Source organism: Mobula hypostoma, chromosome 11, assembly GCF_963921235.1.
Source record: "Mobula hypostoma chromosome 11, sMobHyp1.1, whole genome shotgun sequence".
NCBI lineage: Eukaryota > Metazoa > Chordata > Chondrichthyes > Myliobatiformes > Myliobatidae > Mobula > Mobula hypostoma.
The window spans coordinates 91,848,558-91,872,038 of NC_086107.1; the positions used below are offsets into that span (position 1 = coordinate 91,848,558).

Consider the following 23,481-nt stretch of genomic DNA (forward strand, 5'->3'; position numbering starts at 1 on the left):
CTATGTGGCAGAGAAGGAGTGCCAGGGGTTGGGGGTGGTGGCACGGGTGGCAGACACACCCAGCCCTGAGACACAGGCAAGGTAATTTGATTCCAAACAATTGGTTTATTGATCAGTACAGAATATCTCTCTGGTGCTTCCCGTTCCCTCCCCTCTCCCTTCCCCTTTTCCCAACCGTGATTCCCCTCTCGCTGCCCCCTTCCCACTCTCAGTCCACAATGGAGACCCATATCAGAAACAGGTTTATTATCACTCACAGATATGTCATGAAATTTGTGTTTTTTATATATACCTAAGATCTTTCATAAGGTTTGATAATTTTACTTTGACTTTGAAATGCCCTCCTCCTGTGTATCATCCACATCCTTCCCTTCCCTTCAGATTCCTGAGTCTACCTAAAATTCTCTTAAACTCCACCCAGCTGCCTGCTTGTGCTGCTGCCCCTGGTAATCCATCCTGGGCACCTGCCACTCTCTGTGTGTTTAGCCCCTCAGAGTAACACACAAAATGCCCGGTGGGTCTCAGCCTGAAACATTGACTGTTTATTTCCCTTGCCCTGCACATTGCCTTTAAAATCCTCCCTCCCAGCCTAACCTTAAATACATCTTCTCTAGTATTAGATGTTTCTCTCCTAGGAAGAAGACTGGTTGTCTACTCTACCTATGCTTCTCATACGCTTAAGACCACAAAAACATAAGACTTCGGCCATTCAGCCCATTGAGTCTGCTCTGCTATTAGATCATAGCTGAATTATTATCCCTCTCAATCCCATTCTCCATCCTTCTCCCTGTAACCTTTGACACCCTGACTGGTCAAAAGCTATCAACCTCCTTTTTGTTTAATTGTGGTGAGATACAGCACAGACACAGGTTCTTTGGCTCACTGAGTCTATTTCATCATCTACCTGTTCTATAACAATCCTGCATTTATTTATGTGTTTGTTTGTTTGTTCAGAAATAAAGTGGAATAGGACCTTACTGGCCCTCCGATCTGCGCTGCCAGCACCCCTGATTTAACTCTAGCCTAATGATGGGGCAATTTACAATGACTAATTAACTGGTACGCCTTTGGAGGAAATTGGAGCATTAGGAGAAAGCCCACGCATTGCACGGGGAGGACGTGCAAACTCCTTATAGTGGACGCCGGGACTGAAATCTAAACTCCAACTCTCTGAGCTGCAATAAAGTCGCGCTAACGGCCACTCTACTGTGGCGCCCCACATTCCCAACGACTCCCACCCCCCCCCACCCAGGTTCCACCCTTCACCTGCACACTGAAGGGCATTCTACAGTGGTCGGTCAACCCATCGACCAGCTCGTCAGTGGCATGTGGGCGGGAACTGGAGCTCAAGTATCTCAGACAGGCTGCACACAGAATGGATCAATCCTGGGTCTGTGCTGCTGTGAGGTCTCCACTCCGTCTCTGCTGCTCTGGGATGGTTGAGTCTAGAAGTTTGGATGAAGACTTCTGAGGTGGAAGGGCTTGGGACAGCGGCGGGAGGGGAGAGTTGTTGGCCATTTCTATGAAGACGAGAGTCCACAATGATATCTGGAAATGTCAGAGGCCAGTTCAATTCTTGTGTGATGAACTGGCCTCTGATTCAGCAGGAGTGCTCAGGCTAAGGGAGTTGGGTGGTGGGGGGGAGGGAGCACGCGTGTAAAACATTTAGTCTTTTATGGTCTCCCTGGCACTGGGAAATGGCGTCAATGCTCCAGACTGGGACTTTTCCGCCTTCATTTCTTATCTTGTGGCACTGCACATCAGTGATCTTTCCCAAGGTTACCTTTGTGATACTGTGTACTAAGTTCTCCTTGGCCACCTGCCTGAGTAGACATTGTAGGCACAACCCTCCCACACTGGGCTTTCCATCAATTCTGGTCTTTTACAAATCCATCTTCCTTGCACCAAAATATTTTGTGTTACCACGTCCCAATATCAGGAATCCCCTCCAAAAGCCTTTCTGTTTTCCTTTAAGTTGTTAGAGCAGCCCTTCCTTGCCAACACTATTCCATTGACCCACCCATGCCTCCCCTGGTGTCTGTCCCAAAGTGACTCTTCATCATTCTTTGTCCAAAAATGCTTCAGAGAAGACCCTGCATTTTTTTTTCTCCTGGACCCTCGAGTTTACACTCAGTCACGGCACAACCCTGTTTCTCCCCACATTCCTGTCGATGGGCGAAAATGGTGGGGTGGTGGTTAGCGTCTCCCCACTGCAGAGGCAGTGACCTGGCTTCCATCCCTGCCACAATCTGTAAGAAGTTTGTACGTTCTCCCCGTGACCACCTGTCCTTCCTCTGGGTGCTCTGGTTTCCTCCCATATTTTAAAGGGATACGGGTTAATTGGTCACATGGGTGCAATTGGGCATGGTGGACTCATTCTACAGGAAGGACTTGTTACCATGCTGTACCTCTAAGTAAAAACTTTCAAAAAAAACTAAACTTCTACAATCATCCTGTTCTCTAGGGGGAAATTTACAGTAGCAGATTAGCCCATCAATCTGAAAGTCCTTGGGGTGTGGCATGTGTGGGAAACCCACACAGACAGCACCAGAGGTTAGGATTGAATGAGGGTCACTAGATCTGTGAGGCCATGGCTCTCCATCCTGCATTGCCATACTGTCCAAGTCCTTGGGCTGTCAAAGGCACTATATAAGTGACTCTATGTCTTTTGCAAAGCCCCACGCCTGCATCTGCACATTTCGCTATATATCTGTGTGGGACAGCGGTTTCTGTTCTGACATCTCTCTGTTAATCCCCTCTCAAAAGACCATGCGGTTTGCCAAGAAATAACAGAAGGCAGCCCTGTTCCCCTAGAGCTGTAGACTGACTTGCTTTTTGTGGCTGAGCCTAATGGTGGACGGGATCGAGCTGCTGCCTCGAAGTTCCAGTGAGGTGGGTTCAATCCTCGCCCCGGCACTGTCTGTGTGGAGCACGTACGTTCTTGCCGACACTGTATGGGTTCTACCTCCGCACATTCTGGGGCATACGGGTTGGTAGATAATTAAAGATTAGCTTTATTTGTCACATGTACGTTGAAACATTGAAGAATTGGCCATTGGTGTAGTTGGGAGGCAGGGAATCTGGTGGGCGTGTGAGGGAGAATAGTTTATAGGGAGTTGGGGTAGGAGTGATGGTGGTAGGCAGAGGCTCCAGCGGCCAGCTGCCTTCTTTCCTCCCCTCAGAGGACATGAGGATGTTCTGGTGAGACCCCAGAACTAACCATTAAGCATCCAGCAAATCAGAGTTGGTGAGCTCTGTCTTTGGGTGGTGTTAGAGCTGAGTTGGTGACTGTGATTGCACTGGGAGTTACGGATGACCCACTTGTCAAAGCTCAGGGTCGCACAGTGACCCATTGTAGACTGGGGATCCTCTTCATAGAGCACCTTTGCTCCATCCACCGCAGAGGGCAGGATTTCCCAGCGGCCGCCCATTTCATTTCAGCTTCTCGTTCCCATTCTGTCAAGTTGGTCCATGGCTTCCTCCACTGCCATGGTGAGCCCACACTCAGGTTGGAGGAGCAACACCTCGTATTCCGATGTGATGGCATGAACATTGATTTCTCCAACTACCAGCAATGTCTTCCTCTTCCCCTTCTCTCTTTTTCCATTCCCCATTGTGTTTACTCCCTTCACCCTTCCCTCCTCCTCACCTTCCTCTGGTGCCCCTCCTCCTTCCCTTTCTCCCATGGTGCACTCTTCTCTCCTATAGATTCTTGATCCTTCAGCCCATCACTTCTTCCACCTATCACCTCCCTGATTCACAACCCCCCCCCCTTCCCACCTTCCCCCCTCACCTGGTCTCCGCCATCATCTGCCAGCTCGTCCCCTCTAATCCCCCCCACTGTCTCATTCTGGCTCCTGCTTCCTCCCTCTCCAGTCCTGACGAAGGGTCTCGGCCCGAAACGTCGACTGTTTATTCCCCTCCATACCTGCTGCCTGACCTGCATTTTGTGCGAGTCTCACAGAGACTGACTGTGGCGCTGGTGGTATGTGGCGCTCCAGCGTGGGGAGGAAGGGACACCCAGAGGGTATTGCGAGCAGGTAAAGGAAAGGTGAGCTCTGGACTGCCAGTGCCACAGGACAGAGGAAGGCAGAGGCATAGTGGCTGGTGAATGACAACTCAAAGCTCAGAATAGTGCAGCACAGCAACAGTTAACGTGTTGTCACGTTAACGAGGAAGCACTTGGCAGAAAGAGTGTGCCTTTGTACGCTTGATCATTTGTTTGTTTTCAGTCACTGTGTCATAGATACTTGGAAGCACAAAACAGGCCATTCAGCCCATCAACTCCACACTTACCCATTTATACCAAGCACGCACTAATCAAGTTTCACTCCCCCCCCCCACCACTTCAACTTCTAACCCCTCACCCCTCACCCACACTCGGGGGGGGGCAATCTATAGCAGACAATTAATCCACTATCCCCTTGTCATTGGAGAACTGGAATACCTTGTGGGAGGTGGGAGGGCAATAGGGAGAATGTGCAAAATCCACAGAGATGGTGGCAGAAGTCGGGTGCTCTGGGGCTGAGAGGCCGCGACTCTCCCAGTGTGCTGCTGTGCTGCCTGGAACAGGTTTCAAACCCTCTCCTTCCCCCCACCCCCCCAACCTCCCAGGCTTAGATAATAGAAATTTGCCCTCACCGAATTCACAAATCGCCACCCAAAAGTTTGAAGTACAGAATAATATTTTCTCTCAAGGAGTTTATGCGGGAAAGAAAATGCATACAAAAGCAGCACAGAATGCTGGAGGAACTCAGCATCTGTGAGTGGGGCGGGGCGGAGAATGGACAGTCGATGTTTCAGGCTGAGACCCTTCATCAGGACATGAATGTTAATTTTTACAATTGTATTAAAGGCATAGTTTTTTTTTCAATTCAAATTTGTTGATGCATGTGGAGACAAGCCCACCCTCACATCCGTAGTTTGAATCCCTTCTTGTGCAGCCCTATAAGAGAGCCACGATGTTGAAGGTGCATGCTTCCACATAAAACTTTGAACTTAGGCCCCGTTTACCCTCTTAAAAGGTCGTAGAACTTGCATGATATTGCATCAAATAGCAGTGGGAATTCTTTCCTGCCTGCTTGCTTGCACAGGGGCAGTATTTGGGGTGGCACTGTTGTGTAGTGGTTAGCACAACGCTTTGCTGTACCAGGGACCCAGGTTCAAGACCCACCACTGCCCGTAATGAGTTTGCACGTTCTCCCCATGATCGTGGGATTTCCTCCGGGTGCTCTGGTTTCCTCCCCCAGTCCAAAGACTTACTGGTTGCTGGGTTAATTGCTCATTGTAAATTGTCCTGTGATTGCGCTAGAATTAAATTGGGGGATTGCTGGGTGGCGTGGCTCGAAGGACCAGATGGGCCTATTCCGTGCTGAATGTCGATAAATTTAAAAAAAATAAAACCATAGGACATAAGAGCTGAATTAGGCCGTTCTGCCCATCGAATCTTTTCTGCCATTCCATCACAGCTGATTTATCAATCCTATTCTCCTGTCTTCTCCCTGTAACGCTTGATGTTCTTACTAACCAAGAACCTGTCCACCTCTGCTTTAAACATACCCGAAGACTTGGCCTCCACAGCTGACTGTGGTAATGAATTCTACAGATTCACCACCCTGTGGTTAAAGAAATTCCTCCCCATCACTGCTTTAAAGGGATCCATCTATCCCTTAAGTACTTAAAGCACGTTAGCTGATCGTTACTTTTGTGCCACTCTGGTTGAGCGCCAGGATTTTGTGGCGTGCCATTCAAACATTCCAAGATAACGGAACACACACGAAATGCTGGAGGAACTCAGCAGGTCAGGCAGCCTCTATGGAAATGAATAAACAGTCGACGTTTTGGGCCAAGACCCTTCTTCATGACTGAAAAGGGAGGGGGAAGATGCCAGAATAAAAAGTTGGGGGGGGGGTGGAGGGGAAGGATGTAGCTGGAAGGTGATTGGTGAAGCCAGGTGGGTGGGAAAAGTAAAAGGCTGGAGAAGAAGGAATCTGATAGGAGAGGAGAGTAGACCATAGGGAGAAAGGGAAGGAAGAGCAGACCCAGGAGGAAGTGATAGGCAGGTGAGGAGAGGTAAAAGGCCAGAATGGGGAATAAAAGAAGTGAGAAGGGGGACGGGTAGCATTTTTACCAAAAGGAGAAATCGATGTTTGTGCCATCAGGTTGGAGGCTACCCAGACAGAATATAAGGAGTTACTCCTCCAACCTGAGGGTATCCTCGTCTTGGCACAAGAGGAGACCAGGGACTGCCATGTTGGAATGAGAATGGGAATTAAGATGTTTGTCTGCTGGTAAGTTTCCACTTTTGGTAGATGGTGCGGAGGTGCTTGATGAAGATGCTGAATAAAACGTCTCCTTCAGCCCTCTCCAGAAGTTGTAAGTGATCCCAGAACACTTGCAAAAAAAAAACTTGAAGATTAACTTTATTTGTCAAGGTGTTTCTTTTGCAAAGGTGTTTCCTTCTCCATCTTTCTTCCAGGATTCCTGGGCATTGCGAACAGGAGGTCCTGGGTACATGTCTGGCCTAGCTGGTGCAACCACTGCCTCACGGTTCCAGAGACGCAGGTTCAATCCCGACCTGCAGTGCTGTCTGAGTGGAGTTCGCAAGTTCTCCCCGTCACTGTGTGGCTTTTCCCTGGGTGCTCCAGTTCTCTCCCACAACCCAAAGATGCATGGTTAATGAGTTAATGATGCACTATAAATGCTCCTGGTGTGTAGATGAATGGAAGATTCTGGGGAGTTTGAGATTGGAGAGAATGGGGATATAGGATTAGTGTAAATAGTGGTTGATGGCCAGCATCTGTGCCGAAGGGCCTGGTTCTCGCTGTGTAATCCTATTACAAAAGGATATTCAGAAGACCACACAGCAGGTTTGAGGGTCTCTGTAAAAGGGATGATGGAGGTAACTTGTGTGTGTGTGTGTGTGTGTGTGTGTGTGTGTGTGTGTATGTGTGTGTGTGTGTGTGTCTCTATTCAAAGACAGGCAGAAGTTTGAAAACCTTTGGGATGTCATTTGGTTATGAGAGGCACTGGAGAAACAGGGCTTTCTGAAGTAGACCAAAGTACTTTTGCAAGCCAAATTGATATTAAAACTATTCTTCCAAGAATAATGCTAAGTATTAAAGCTTCATTTTAAGTTTTGAATATCACCTGTGTAGGGTGTTCTATCAGATTCCCTGTTCTTCAGTCCTTTACCTTTTCCACCCATCACCTCTCAGCTTCTCACTTCACTCCCCTCTCCCACCCACTCCCCTTCCCTCTCACCTGGCCTCACCCATCACCTGTGCCAGTGAATTGTACGCCGTCCATGAAATTACTTTCCTTGACTTGAAGAGATTAGCTTTGTCTGTCACATGTGCTTTGAAGCAACACTGCTTGTGTCAAATCAAGTTGCTGAGGCTTGTGCTGAGGTCAGCCCGCAAGTGTCACCGCATTTCTGGAGTCAACATGGCATGCCCACAGCTCACTGACCCTAATCTCTACAGTCTTTGGAAGGTGAGAAGAAACCCATCTGGTCATGGGGAGAACGTGTAAACGCCTTGGAGAGAGTGTCGGGAATCGAAGCCTGATCTGTGATCACTGGCACTGCAAAGTGATTTCACTGGCACCACACGCTACCATGCCGTCCCGTAAATGTGCAACTCCATAGCTGGATCGAATTGTGGAGCCTCACACTGATACAACATTTAGTGACCTGGGAACAGCTTCCGACTGGTTTTTCCTTTAAAGAGTTAAATCAGGAAGTGTCTTTCAGTGTGTGGTGACAATCCTGAACTGCGAAATGGCCATGAATGTTGGGAATGTTTCTGTCCACACTGTGGCTGAGCTAAAACCAACTGTGTGAACATAGGTCATTTGAGGTAATTTTTAAGGTGATTGGGGGAAAGTCTAGAGGGTGTTTTTTTTACACGGAGTATGGTGGGTACATGGAATGCCTTGGTGGTAGACGCAGATACATTGGGGACATTGAAGAGACTCTTCAATAGACGTGGATGATAGAAACGTGGAGGACTATCTCGAAGGGAAGTGTTAGATTGATCTAAGAATATATTATAAGTTTGGTACAACATTATGGGCCAAAGGGTCTGAGGTGTTTTATGTTATGTAAGCCTCAGGTTACCAATAATCTTCTCACTTGCGAGGATAGAATCAAATTGCTGATGGCCTCTGCCTCTGGGCTCTCCTCTTGTAATATGTGGCTGGGCCTCTGTTATTCTTGCTCGTTCCTTGTCGGCGAAATGACGGCTAGGCCCTAATGTGTGCGGGAGAGCACAGGGACTCGCAGCAATGGAAGGCAGTAGGTGAATGGACTTGCCGATGGAAGGGCATGGAGAAAAGTAAGTTTTGCTCAAGGGGGACATCGAGGACCTGGATCATGTCCTAAAGATAGAAGGTCATAGAGCACAGAAACAGACCCCCAGTCCAGAGTCCTACACCCATCCTCTTTCATTCCCCCCACGATCCCAATAACTCATCCCCCCCCCCCACCCCCAACACACCCAGATCCTACCTTCAACAATGGGGACGTTTACAGCAGCCAATTAACCCAGCGACATGCACATCATGGGGATGTGGATGTCACAGCAGCGTATCAGTTACGGCGCCAGCGATCAGAGATCAATCCCTGCCAGTACCTGCGAGGACCTCGTACGTTCTCCCCGTGACCGGGTGGGTTTCCTCCAGGTGCCCCGGTTTCCTCCCACATTCCAAAGACGTAGAGTCGCAGTTAGCTAGGTGCGGGCGTTCCATTTTGGTGCTGGAAGTGTGGTGACACTTGCGGGCTGCCCCGAGCACAATCCTCGGACTGCGTTGGTCGTTGTTACAAGGAACGATGTGTTTCACTGTATATTTCGATGTACATATGACAACTAAAGCTAATCATTAATCTTCAATCACCCAGGGGAATATATCCAGTGACAGAGAAAACGTGTCAACACCACACAGGTAATGCCAGAGGTTGGGATTGAATTTGTGTCGCTGGAGCGGTGGGGGGGCGGGGGAGGTGGAATGCTGTGGCTCTACCCAGCTGCAACATCTGCCCATCTCATAAAGTCAGCTGAGCCCGAGGTTGAGTTGTTGTGCCATTTAGTCTGGTTGAAGTCCTTGCATCTTTGATATCAATTGCCACTGCACAGTGTATGAATCTAATATGATCATTTTTTTTTTGAAACCAAATATTGTAGAGTTCACAAGGAGACACCAGGGATTGCAGATACTGCAATCTGCGGGAGGAACTCGGAGAATCAAGCAGCGTCTGTCAGGGAAGAGAAAACAACGGCGTTTCAGAACGAAATCCTGCATCAGGCTCTATCTGCTTGACCTGCTGAGTTCCTTCAGCAGATTGTTCATTGCAACACCCAAAGATGGTTCTGAGCAACCCTGGGCAAATCCTCATTAGTGAGCAATTATTTCAAGTTCAAGTTTAATTGTCATTCGCATAGGTATGGGGATTGTCCATCATGTCCGACAATGACAGGAATCCTATGTGGGAGTGTTTTCAAAGTGGCCGTTCCACTCTCTCAACCTTAGAAGTCCAGGTCCAGTGGTACGAACATGAGTCACAAACTAGAATCCTCCTTGGTTGCAGTGGATGACCCGACGTCTTCTGTGCCCTTCGCTCTCCACAGAGCATTGCAGAACCACCTTCCTGACCATTGGATCTCACTGTCGATCTCATCCGCCCAGTCCGCTGGGAGCTGACTTCCCGTGCTTGGACAGGCACGTTCCTGTCTCACCGGGGTATCGGGCCGCCGGCTGCCCTCACCTGGCTTAGCCCACCTGTCGAAGCGGTGTGGCCGCTCTCATGCGCAAACAGCTACATGGAGCCACAGGTGAGGGCTGAGTGTCCGGTGAGGGGCCAAAGGAGGGCGAGAATCCTCGGAATGGCCAAGCCCCCCCTCACCAGAGGCGCTGCCCCTCCCTGAGCACCCCATACACGTATACAGCTAAATGAAACAGCGTTCCCCTGGGGCCCAGGCGCAAAGTACAGTTACACATAACATATATGGTTACGACAGCACATACAGTCATAAAATAATATTACTGCAATTTCCTGAGTGAAAACTGATGGTTCATGGGATGTTGTCTTGGAGCCACGGCAGGAAATTAAGGGGACAGGAATTTTTTCCCTGCTTAATTTGTGAATATCTCCAAGGGAGACTATGACTGGTTAATCACTGCTTGGTTTCAGCAAGGCACTCACTGAATGAACCTGTAACCAAGAAAATTAGACCTGTGGAACCTGCTTCCATCTTGCTTTAATAGATTACCAGGGAGAATGAAAGATTCTGTTGACCAGTGCTCTGACACCAGTTAAGGGACGGTCAGAATTGGCTGCAAGGAAGACCCATCAGAATAATCAATGGCGTATGAGGTGAAATTTGTTGACTTTGTGGCGGCAGTACATGACAGCAGAGAGTAAAAGGGAAAACTAAACTACTGTAAGTAGATTTAAATAGTAGTGCAAAAAAATAGGAAGCAAAGGAGTAGTGAGGTAGTGTTCACGTTGACATGGAGGTGGAAAGGGGACACTTAGGGGGATCACTGAAGTGCACACTGATGTGGAGAACAAACCTTTTGCTTAGGAAGGCAACAGAATGGTGACACTGTGGTGCAGCAGGTCCCTTCTGTTCAATCCTGATCTCGGACGCTGTCTTCTTCCTGTAGCCCATAGCCATGTGGGTGTCCTCCAGGTGCCTTGGTTTCCTCCTATGTCCCGTAGACAGAGAGAAAGATGCGCAGAGGCAGTATGTGTGTCACTGAGAACGAGACAAAGAAACGCACACAAGGACAGAATAAGATACAGTTGTGTGTAAAAGTTTTAGATATATGTATAGCTAGAGTGCCTAAGGCTTTTGCACTGTACTGTAGTAAGTTTATGTATTGCCCTGTACTGCTGTCAAAAAAAGAAAAATCATGACGTAAATGAGTGATGATAAACCTGATTCTGATATGAGTCTCTACTGTAGACTGAGAGTGGAAAGGGGGCAGGGAGAGGGGAATCATGGTTGGAAAAAAGGGAAAGGAGAAGGGAGGGAGTGAGAAGCATCAGAGGGACATTCTGTAATGATCACTGAATCAATTATCAATTACCAAATACCCCAGACTAGACTTACCCAGGCATCATCCCTCAGGAAGACGGTAGAGTTTGTCGGTCATAATTAATACCTGTACCCGGCTGGAAGCCTAAGAAGAGTTTATTGGCAATAAACCAATTGTTTGGAATCAAATTTCCTTGCCTGGTGACTCAGAGCTGGGTGTATCTGCATCCACACCACCCTTTGCACCCGTTCCATACTCTTCCCACAGTGGTCCACACCTTGCTGTTCCCAATCTCCTTTGCTCTCGCCAGATTTACAAACTCATTCTCTGTTTCCATGTTGACAAATACAGTACTGTACAAAAATCTTTAGGTTAGCACTATGTGTGCCTCTAAGACTTTTGCACAGTGCTGTAGATAAGTAGAGAGGTAAAGGCAAGTAGACAGCCAAATAGAAAGACAGAGAAAGATAGGGTGTAGGTGAGGAGTACAGTCGGGGAGGGCACGGTGGATGGTTAAATGAGATCATTGTAAATGGCTACTAGTATTGTCAGTGGGCAAAGAGCCTGTTTCTGTGCTGTATCTTCCTACAATTGCATAAATTACATTAAAGTTTACCATTTTTTTACAAGCTGTATTTGGGGATTGAGAGTGAACCTCCTCTTTTGGTTTGTCATTTGCACAATGATTTGATTGAAAAGAGCGGTCAGTTTTGTAAAGTTTTTCCAGAGATGCAGGTTTGCCCCAGATTGTATTCTTTGGAATGTATCCTGTCCCATCTGCCCACAGTGAACAGGGGGCTGGCCTTCAACTTCAGCGTGCTGCTGACAATGATATTTCGTTGATGTTTGCTGAGGATGAGTATGGGCCAGACACGGAACAGAACTTCTCCAAAGTCTTTCGCCTTCACCTGAGGCAATAATAAGTAGGGACACTGGAAACAGGTCAGGCAGCATCTGTGGGGAGAGAAGCACATCTTAATGCTTCATGCTGAGGGCCCTTTGGGAACTGGGAGAGTGAGAAAAAAGTTTTAATTTGCAAAGTGGGTGGGAGCTGAATGACGCAAAGGGGAAATCTCTGATGAGGTCCTTAGTTTATTTAGCCACCCTATTAATCGGTTATTCAGTGAGCGATCGAATTAAAAGGGTAATGAGTAAGCCATTTAGTTAATAAGTTAACGAGTGAAGTTGCAAGAAAATGTTAAAACTGTGGGGTTTAGGTCGGTGCAAAGACTCAGCAAATCAGACAATGTCTGGAGAGAACCTTAGGGTGTCACCACCAGGCATGTCTCTGCCCTCAGCAGTCTGAAGGCTTCCTCTTCCCACTCCAACATCCCAATCATCAATTTCCCTTCTCAGACCAAAAACTGCTGGATCCTTCAGGAATTAAGCTGACAGTTCATATGGAGCATTGGAAGCTACAGTCTGCTACTCTGGCTTAGATTTCATAGGTACAGGCTGAGGAACAGTGGACTGATCTGTCTACAGATATTGGCGTTGTTTGCATAAACTGTGGCTGACCCTAGCCTGGCCATTCTAGACCCAGGCTAACTCCACAGTCCCTCAGCTCTTTTGTCCTTATCTCTCTTTACATCCGTACAGTTCATTTCTGTCTTTGTCGCTTGCCCATCGCAGTCTGTCTGTCTTTGTACATTGGCCTCTGTCTCTTTCTCATTAACACACAGATCAGCTCTCTGTGCCTCCCTTTCTCTTTTCCACACTCTATCCTGTCCGTGTGCACATGCAGATTCCCACTTTACTTGTCAAGCCTGTACATACAGACCAGATACGCACATGGGCACACAGACACAGTGAGTCAGACATGCACTCAGATAGACACACAACTGCATGTACAGACATAGAGACACACAGACAGACGCACCCACCCACATGTATCACACAGACAGACGCATGCACATATGAATGTCAACACACAGACGCACATCACAGACACTCAGTTAGACAAAGACACAGACGAGCACACAGACAAATGCGCGCGCGTGCGCGCGCGCACACACACACACACACACACACACACACACACGCGCGCACTTGTATGAACTCTCATCATTTTTCCATTGCATTCCTATCTCATTTCTCTACATGCAGAGTCCAGTCATTCTGGACTGGAACCGAAGGCTCAGAATTACATACATCACCTTGTACCTAATCTATACCCTACGTGTAAGCAGACTTTGCAGATTCGGGTCAGGTTAGCAGTTGTTATTCCCTGAAAGACCCATGTACTGGATTGGAGAAATCTCAGTTCCTTCTGCAGGAACTGTGTGGGTGTCATGTTAAATAAGGACACAACAATTGTGTGGAAGAAATTTGCAGCAAATGAAGGCAGCTTGGATCCAACAGAACATGTTCAATCCAAAACAGTTTTACTCCTCTTTGTGATTATTGTTAAGCTTATCAAACTTTTAAAGTTTATTTAAAGTTGTTTTCCAATTTGGTGTCAGATTTCTGTCATTCATTTTAAGAGTTTTGGTCACCTGCTTTTCCCTGGAATTAAGTACAAAGGCTGCCTTTAACTGTCCCTTTTCATTTCACTTCCTGAAGTATACTTGGCATAAACACAAGAGATTCTGCAGATGCTGGAAATGTTGAGCAACGCACACAAAATGCTGGAGGAGCTCAGCAGGTCAGGCAGCATTTTTGCAGGGGAATAAACAGTCAGAGCTTTGGGTTGAGACCTTTCATTAGGACTCGTTATGAAGGACCCCAGCCTAAAACGTCCCCTGCATAACTGCCTCCCTGCTTGCTGAGCTCCTCCAGCACTTTGTGTCTGTAACATTAGTGTGGATTCTTTTTCTTTTATTTTTTTTGGGTTCCCCTTTTTTTTTTCCAGTTTCTCCCTTATTTATCTTTCTTTCCCACCCTGTCTCCCTTTATCCCCGTCTTTCTTTTTCTTTTCTTGGTTATACTTTTTTTTTTGCTATTTCCCCCACCCCCCCCACCCTTTGCACTTTGCAGAGGGGGTGGCATGGTATTACAGTGCCACCAACACGGGTTCGATTCCCACTGCTGCTTCAGGAATTTGTGCGTTCTCCCTGTGACTGCATGGGTTTCCACCCATGTTTCAGAAATACATAAACGTTATTAGGTTGTGGGTATTCTCTGTTGATGCTGGAAGCTTGCCGATACTGTACTTGCGGGTTATCCCTAACACATCCTTAGATTCTGGTTGCTGACATGCACAAAACATTGTACTGTTTTAACTTACCTGTGACAACTAAAGCTAATTTTATTGTCTCTGTGTGACTGCTGGGCTGTAACTCGTGAAGCCCCAACACATAGAGTAGTAGGGACAGGCCTCGCTGTCAGGTTATCTCCTCAATCTTATCCTTGGGGGCTGAGAGACCCTTTGGACAGCTGTGGTTGCTTCCTAAGTGAGTGATCAACTCTTCCTCTTTGCTTTAAGGAGATGAACAGTCTTTAGTTGTGGAGTGCAATCCCGCGGGCATGTTGAGATGAAATTTTATCATGTACGTCCGAAGAGCTCACCAGGGGAACAGCCAGTGGCAGTGAAGAAGCTGTTTGTGAGTATAATTATTTTTTTTAATCCTCTCTTAATCCCTTTGCTTTCAGACGGCCAGAGACCCGGGTTCAGTCCTGACTCCACTCAGTAGAGTTTGCACGTTCTCCCTGTGACCACGAGGGTGTCCTCTCGGTGCCCCAGTTTCCCTCCACATCTCCACATCCCAATGACGCGTGGATTGATGGGTTAATTGGCCACTAAATTACCTCTTAATGCTGGTCAATGTTAAAAATAATCAAAGGTTGGCATGCCCACCACCCAGGACATTACATCTCATTGCTACCATCAGGAAGGAGGTACAGAAGCTTGAAGGCGCACACTCAGCAATTCAGGAACAGCTTTTTCCCCTCTGCCATCCAATTTCTGAGAGACGTTGAACTCACTACCTCACTATATTTTTCTTAATTTCTGTTTTTGTGCTACTTATTTAATTTAACTATTTAATACAGTATATATACTTACTGTAATTCACAGACTTTTTCTCCCCCAAATTATCATGTATTACATTGTACTGCTGCCGCAAAGTTAGCAAGTTTCACACAAAATGCCAGTGATATTAAACCTGATTCTGATGTACTAGAGTTACTGGGTGGCAAGTGTAGAGGCCAAGGAACTAGGAGAGTAGGATTGATTAACACTATCAATCTGTTTATACAAATAAACTCTTCTCAGGCTTTCAGCCGGGTACAGGTGTTGATTATAACTGACCTCTCCATGACAAACTCTGCCATTGAAGCCTCAGTTATAATCATAACTGTACCCAACTGGAAGCCTGTTAAGTGTTTATTTGTCATATATGCTGGGAAAGCACTAAATCCTTTTTGTTTATGCTATAGTTTTATGTATTCATATATTTTATATAAAGTACATTTACATCTAAAGACTATTATATATTATATTGTCACCTAGGCGCTCCGTTTGCTGAGATTGATCATGGATCCGAATCAGAATCAGGTTTATCATAGAAACATAGAAACATAGAAAATAGGTGCAGGAGTAGGCCATTCGGCCCTTTGAGCCTGCACCGCCATTTATTATGATCATGGCTGATCATCCAACTCAGAACCCCGCCCCAGCCTTCCCTCCATACCCCCTGACCCCCATAGCCATAAGGGCCATATCTAACTCCCTCTTAAATATAGCCAATGAACTGGCCTCAGCAGTTTCCTGTGGCAGAGAATTCCACAGATTCACCACTCTCTGTGTGAAGAAGTTTTTCCTAATCTCGGTCCTAAAAGGCTTCCCCTCTATCCTCAAACTGTGACCCCTCGTTCTGGACTTCCCCAACATCGGGAACAATCTTCCTGCATCTGGCCTGTCCAATCCCTTTAGGATCTTATACGTTTCAATCAAATCCCCCATCAATCTTCTAAATTCCAACGAGTACAAGCCCAATTCATCCAGTCTTTCTTCATATGAAAGTCCCGCCATCCCAGGAATCAATCTGGTGAACCTTCTTTGTACTCCCTCTATGGCAAAGATGTCTTTCCTCAGATTAGGGGACCAAAACTGCACACAATTCTCCAGGTGTGGTCTCACCAAGGCCTTGTACAACTGCAGTAGTACCTCCCTGCTCCTGTACTCGAATCCTCTCGCTATAAATGCCAGCATACCATTCGCCTTTTTCACCGCCTGCTGTACCTGCATGCCCACTTTCAATGACTGGTGTATAATGACACCCAGGTCTCGTTGCACCTCCCCTTTTCCTAATCGGCCACCATTCAGGTAATAATCTGTTTTCCTATTTTTGCCACCAAAGTGGATAACTTCACATTTATCACCGGCATGTGACATGAAATTTGTTAACTTAGCGGCAGCAGTTCAACACAGTACATAATCCAGCAGAGAGAGAAAAAAATAATAATAAATAAAACATAAAAATAAATAAACAAGTAAATCAATTATGTATATTGAATAGATTTAAAATATATGCAAAAACAGAAATACTGTATTTTAAAAAAAAAGTGAGGTAGTGTCCAAAGCTTCAATGTCCATTTAGGAATCGGATGGCAGAGGGGAAGAATTTTGTGTCCTAGCTGCCTATGTGGTAGATATGCAAGCCAGGGCTGTTGCCCATGCAGCGAGCACCTCCTCTCCATACAGCTGATCAATCTAAAGGAACAGCAAAGACCGGTGCTGTTTAGGTAGCAAAGGCTTTGCAGGAGCTGCCAGTCAGCAATGTAAGACTGCTTCAATGTAAAACTTTGCGGCAGGATAATTTGGGAAAAAAGTCTGAATTACAGTTTAAAAAAAAAAAAATATATATAATTTAAATAAAAATCCAGCTCCGGATTTTCCCCTCAAGGTTTACTCTGGGAGGCTTCCCCATGAGTGGCTATAGCCGCAAAGCGGTGGAGGTTTGAGATCAGAGTTTTCCTTCTCTGAAATGAACTGCCAACTACAGCCGATAAGCCCCATCTGCTCAAGGTGACTGCTAGTCTTAAGGCGCCAGTAACCTGCCTTTGCCCCTTCTCCTGTCAGTAGAAACGATTCCATTGGTCTTAGTAACTAAGCCACGCGTGAAGCCCAGGAGCTGGACTTGGTTGTCAGAGGCTGTTTGAGACACGCGCCTTTGGCAGCATTTAATCGGTAGTGGGAGCTTATCCCCACAAATTCCCCTCTGGTTATGACAACCTTGAGGGAAAAAGTATAAGACGTCGGTGAGGACAGCTTGGAGTATAATGTGTAGTTCTGGTTACCTATACCTACAGGATAGATGCCAGTAAGATTGAAAGAGTGCATAGAAGATTTACAAGGATGTTGCCGGGACTTGAGGACCTGAGTTATAGGGAAAGGTTGAATAGGTTTGGACCTTATTCCCTGGACCGTAGAGAATGAGGGGATGTTTGATAAAGGTACACAAAACAGGGAGGTACAGATAGGATAAACGCAAGCAGGCTTTTTTTTTACTGAGCCTGGATGAGAATAGAACAAGAGGTCGTAGTTTACAGGTGACAGGTGAAATATTTAAGGGGAACCTGAGGGAGAACTTCTTCACGCAGAGGGTGGTGATGGTGTGGAACAAGCTGCAGCAGAAGCAGTGGATGCAGGTTTGGTTTCAAGGTTTAGGGGAAGCTTGGGTAGGTACATTGATGGAAGAAAAACGGACAGCTATGGTCAATGGTACTCGGCAGAATACCAGTTTGGTATAGGCTAGCTATATAATTAGTGACTATAAAGTTTATGGACTAACAAGAATGAGATTGCTGGCCTGAGAGTTAGCATGGCTCGATGAACTGAACAGCCTCGTGTCATTACAGTTTTAACCTCCACCCATTCTGGATGGTTGGTTGTGAAGTAGATTGGCCAGTGGCAGGTAGGTCGGGAGCCGAGTGAGAGAGAGGATGGTCGAATTCCATGAGATGGGGAGTTTATTGCCATAGGCATCTTGTAGTGAGGTATGGGTAGCATCACTGGCAGTAGGCACAGACAGCACACGGAATATAAATTAGACTGTACAGTGAACAGAATCAGAATCAGGTTTCTGCATGCTGTAAAATTAGCTGTTTTACAGCAGCAGTACACTGCAATACATAAATGTTCTTCTTGTAAATTTCATAGTATATTTAAAAAACTAAGTAGTTCAATGTGGGCATGTGGCCAAGTGGTTAAGGCATTGGACTAGCTACCTGAAGGTCGTGAGTTCGAGCCCCAGCCGAGGCAGCATGTTGTGTCCTTGAGCAAGGCACTTAATCACACATTGCTCTGCGACGACACCGGTGCCAAGCTGTATGGGTCCTAATGCCCTTCCCTTGGACAACATCGGTGTCGTGGAGAGGGGAGACTTGCAGCATGGGTAACTGCCGGTCTTCCATACAAGTGAAGACTTTCCAGGCACAGATCCATGGTCTCACAAGACTAACGGATGCCTTAAGTATTTCAACAAGAGAACAACACAGGGAGGTGGTGTTCCGGGGTTCAGAAATCTGATGGTGGAGGGGAGGAAGCTGTTTCTAAAACATTGAGTGTGGGTCTTCAGGCTGCTGTTCCTCGTCCTTGATGGTAGCAATGAGAAGAGGGCATGTCTTGGGTGGTGAGGATCCTTAATGATGGACGCCGCTTTCTTGAAGGATTGCCTTTTGAAAATGTGCTGGATGGCGAGGACGCTAGTGTCGGTGATGAAGCTGATCGCAGCTTTGTTTGAACCTCCATACCAGATGGTGATGCAACCATTTAGAAGGCTGCCCATCGGTAGAGATTTGCTAGACTCTTTATGTATCAAATCTTCAGCAAAAATCTCTGGGGCATTTGCTGCACTCACCACGGGTGGAGCCAGTGTCTGCTGTGAGTCGACAGACTTCTGAGCTCCATCAGCCACTACAGCAGTGTGGTCTCTGTACAAACAAGATAAAAATCTGCAGATGCTGGAAATCAAAGTAGCACACACGCATATAATGCGGGAAGAACTCAGCAGGCCAGGCAACAGCTATGAAAAAGAGTAAACAGTCAACGTTTTGGGCCGAGACCCTTCATTAGGACTGGAAAAACGAGATGAGAAGTCAGAGCAAGAAGGTGGGGGGAGGGGAGAAAGGAGTACAGGGTGGTAGGCGATAGATGAAACTGGACGAGGGGGAGTGGTGAAATAGTGAGCTGGGAAGTTGATTGGTGAAAGAGATAAAGGGCTGGAGAAGAGGAAATCTGATTAGAGAGTACAGGTCATGGAAGAAAGGGAAGGGGGAGGGACACCAGGAGGAGATGATAGGCATGTAAGAGATGGGATTGGAGATGGGGAATGGTGAAGGGGAGAGGCAATTATTGGAAGTTCAAGAAATCATTGCTCATGCCATCAGATTGGAGGCTACCCAGACAGAATATATGGTGTGGCTCCTCCAATCTGAGTGTGGCCTCAGTGTGACAGTCAGAATGAAAATGGGAAGTAGTATTGAAATGGATGGCCACTGGGAGATCCCGCTTTTTCTGGCGTTGGTGCTTGGCGAAACAGTCACCCAATCTACGTCGGGTCTCACTCATATACTGGAAGTCATACTGGGAGCACCGGATACAGTTGATGACCCCAACAGACTCGCAAGTGAAGTGTCGCCTTACCTGGGAAGGACTGTTTGGGGCCCTGAATGGTAGTGAGGGAAGAGGTGTAGGGGCAGGTGTGGCTTGTTCAGCTCGCAGGGTTAAGTGCCAGGAGGGAGATCAGTGGGGAGGGACAAATGGGCAAGGGAGTCACGTAGGGAGTGACTCCCTGAGGAAAGTGGAAAGTGGTGGGCAGGGAAAGATGTACTTGGTGGTGGGATCCCGTTGGAGATGGCGGAAGTTACAGAAAATTATATGCTGGACACAGACACCAGCTCACAAAATGCTGGAGGAACTCAGCAGAAAACTCTTAACAAACTTTATTTTCTCTTCCTAGGCGACTTTCTTTCTATTTGTATTTTTAACGGGGAGAAACGACGCCTGTAACTTTGGAGGCTATGATCCGGTTTCCGAATATGCTGGCAGTATTAAGAGTCTGGTGAGTCGGTGCTGCGTTGTCTGTTGGTTGGGGGTGTGGGTGGTGGTGTTGGATGTTGGAGAAGAAGGTTAGCCTGCTCATGAAGTGACACATCAGAACAGAAGAGATTGGAGCATCTGGCTTCAAACCTGCTCTCTTTGACTCAGTAAGGTCATGGCTGATCCATGGCTCCACCGCTTATTATTATTGACTCAGCTTCATCTACCTGCCTTTTTTCAAGTTCAAGTTTATTGTCATTCGACTGTGTACATGTAAACAGCCAAACGAAACAACATTCCTCTGGGACCAAGGTACAAAACACAGTTCATATACATGGCACCGAAAATAATATTAACAATTTTTTAAAAAAACCCTTCACCTTCCACACTCTGTCTCCATCTGCCCAACCTAAACCCCTTTTCACCCATCTCTATCTCCCCTTCAGCCCCTTCTTCGTTCACCTCCTTCTGCCTATCTCCCACTGAGAAGAGGGCATGGGGGGTCCTTGATGATAGATGCCCCCTTCTTGAGGCAGTCCCTCCTCTAGATGCCGTCAGTGGTGCGGAGGGCATGCAGCGTGATGGACCAGGCTGGGCCTGCGACTCTCTGCAGCCTCTGCTGTCCCCGTGCGTTGAAACTGCCGTACCAGTCTACGATACAGCCAGGGCTTCTGGGAGTCTCCGCTTTTTCGTTCAGTTGGTTAGAGGTGATCCATGAATGAGGTTAAAGGACGGCAGGTATAACACACACAACATGCGAGAGGAACTCAGCAGCTCAGGCATATCTATGGAGGGGAATAAATGATTAATGTTTCAGGCTGAGACCCTTCATCAGGACTGCAGGAATATACATGTTTTTCATCTGGGATGACATAGTGGCAGGGAGGTGGAGAGGTTAGCATAACACTTGTAGCTCCATTGACCTGGGTTTTATTCCCGCCGCTGTCTGTAAGCAATTTGTACCGTCTCCTGTGACCACGTGAATTTCCTCTAGGTACCCCGCTATCCTCCCGTGTTCCGAAGGTATATGGGTTAGTAGGTTATTTGGCAGTATCCCAAAATAAAAACACTATATAAAATTAAGATTTAAAGACCACATTGAAATCTTTTATTTCCCTGTTTTTCTTTGCAGAAAGACAACCTTCCCACTGACTACAATCTCACAGTCCTCCTGCAAGACGTTAGAGGAATGGTAAGTCACAATTTGCTTGGGTAGATTGGAAGGACACTTGATAGAGGTTTTTTGCAATGAGACGATTCTTTCTGTTTTGACACGGGCTTTAGATTATTTCACTACAATTGATCCATGACATTTCCAAGTTACTTTGGCAGAAACATGGAAAGGAAAGTTTTGACGGGGCAAACATGGGCAAATGTTTATCACCCTGACACAGTGGTGTCAAGAAAACAACCTCTCCCTCCCTCAATGTCACAAAAACAAAGGAGCTGGTTGTGGACTACAGGAGGAATGGAAACAGGCTAACCCCTATAGACATCAATGGATCAGGGGTTGAGAGGGTGAAAAGCTTTAAGTTCCTCAGCATACACATCACTGAGGATCTCATATGGTTTATACATACCGTCTGTGTGGTGAAAAAGGCACAACAGTGCCTCTTTCACCTCAGAGGGTTGAAGATGTTTGGTATGGGCCCCCAAATCTTAAGAACTTTCTATAGGGGCACAATTGAGAGCATCACTGCCTGCTATGGGAATGGTACTTCCCGCAATCACAGGACTCCGCAGAGAATGGTACGGACAGCCCAGCATAACGGTAGATGTGAACTTCCCGCAACTCAGGACATTTAGAAAGAAGGTGTGTAAAAACGGGCTCAGAAGATCATTGGGGACTCGAGTCATCCCAACCACAAACTGTTCCAGCTGCTACCAATTGGGAAATGGTACCACAGCGTAAAAGCCAGGACCAACAGGCTCTGGGGACAGCTTCTTCCGCCAGGCCATCAGACTGCTTAATTCATGCTGACACAACTGTATTTCTATGTTATATTGACTATCCTGTTGTACATAATATTTATTATAAATTACTATAAATTGTACATTTAGATGGAGATGTAAAGATTTTTACTCCTTATGTATATGAAGGATGTAAGTAATAAAGTCAATTCAATTGAATTCAATCCAAATTCATTTGAAATGGGACCAGCTTGGAGAGCATGGATGAGTTGGGCTTTTTTCTCAGCTGTATTACAAGGTGGTGTTAGAAGCAGGTAGTCTCTTAACATAGCCAAGGCACAGATAGAATAGATGGGAAATGATTAGCGTGGACACAGTAGGCCCGAAGGATTGGATTCCTTCACAGCTCTGTACTCTCTGAAAGTCCTGGGCCATTGACTTCGGTGTGGGTAAATAAATAATGCGAAAAAGGGGTAATGGATTCATGTCCATGGACTGTTGTGAAATGTGATGGTGGGGTGAAGTTCCTTGGATCACTGAGCATAGGTCCTCAGGCTGCTGTATCACCTCTCTGGTAATAATGAAAAGAGGGCATGTCCCGTTGGTGAGGCTCTGTTCTGATGGACCCACCTTCTTTAGACACCGCCTCACGAAGATGTACTCCATGGTGCGGAGGGTTTTGCCTGTGATGGCGCTGGCTGAGTCTTCCGTCTCTTGCAATCCTGGGCTTCAAAGCCTTGATACCTGCCTGTGTTCAGCCAGTCAGAATGCTCTCCGCCTGCATCCATAGAAATTTGTAAGGGTCTTTGGCATACTGTACAAAATCTCAAACTCTTAATGAAAGAAGCATTCTTTATAAAGGAACTAAGAGTGACCTGAAATGTATTATGTGTAGATTTCCTTACGCTTCTGGTTATAAGAAAATGACACCCCCCTGACCCCCACCCCCCCGTTTCCTTAGGCTGCTTAACTATGGGGTTAGTAAAGAAAATAAATAAAAACAAAAAGGGCCCATTATAACTAAACAGTCAAATGTGCACAAGTTGGAGCTCAAAGATATATTCACGAATCCTCAGTAGACCGTGCTCCATCAAATCACACTCCCTCCCCACCAGGTGGAATCCTAGGAATAGTTCTGTCCTGCATTTTCTCTCGTCATCTCACGCCAAAAAAGGGCTCCAGCCCGCACCGGTGTCAGGCGCTCCCGATTGGACGGCTCACACTTCAAAGCACTCGTTATCCTTAACCATAACCCAAACGCTGCTTCTGCAGAACGACCATTCTGATAGCAGTGAAACCTCTCCCACGGTATTGCACCAAGATAAGACTTTATTTCTCCCAAAGGAATTTGTTGTTGCAATGTTGCTCAGTCAGAAATATAAACTTTAAAATACAAAATATAAGCATTGAGCTATGAAAAAAATATAAAATGTGCATTAAAAAGCAAATACAGATTTGCAATGAAACCATGTACTTCAGGAGGAGGAGTTGTCGAGTCTTATAGCCGCAGGGAGAAAGGATCTCTTGCGGTGTTCGGTGATGCACCT

General features: G+C 46.6%; 1 protein-coding gene across 2 annotated transcripts in view; it reads left to right on the plus strand.

Moving 5' to 3' along the window:
- LOC134354352 (uncharacterized) overlaps window positions 1-23,481 on the plus strand; it is a 39,454-nt gene that overhangs the window by 2,413 nt on the left and 13,560 nt on the right. For both annotated transcript variants that reach the window (XM_063063293.1, XM_063063292.1), the window contains exons 2-4: window positions 14,465-14,582; window positions 19,944-20,045; window positions 21,156-21,215. In XM_063063293.1, the coding sequence (XP_062919363.1) occupies window positions 14,514-14,582; window positions 19,944-20,045; window positions 21,156-21,215 (231 nt within the window). In that variant the 5' untranslated portion in view covers window positions 14,465-14,513. The remainder of the gene's footprint in view (window positions 1-14,464; window positions 14,583-19,943; window positions 20,046-21,155; window positions 21,216-23,481) is intronic.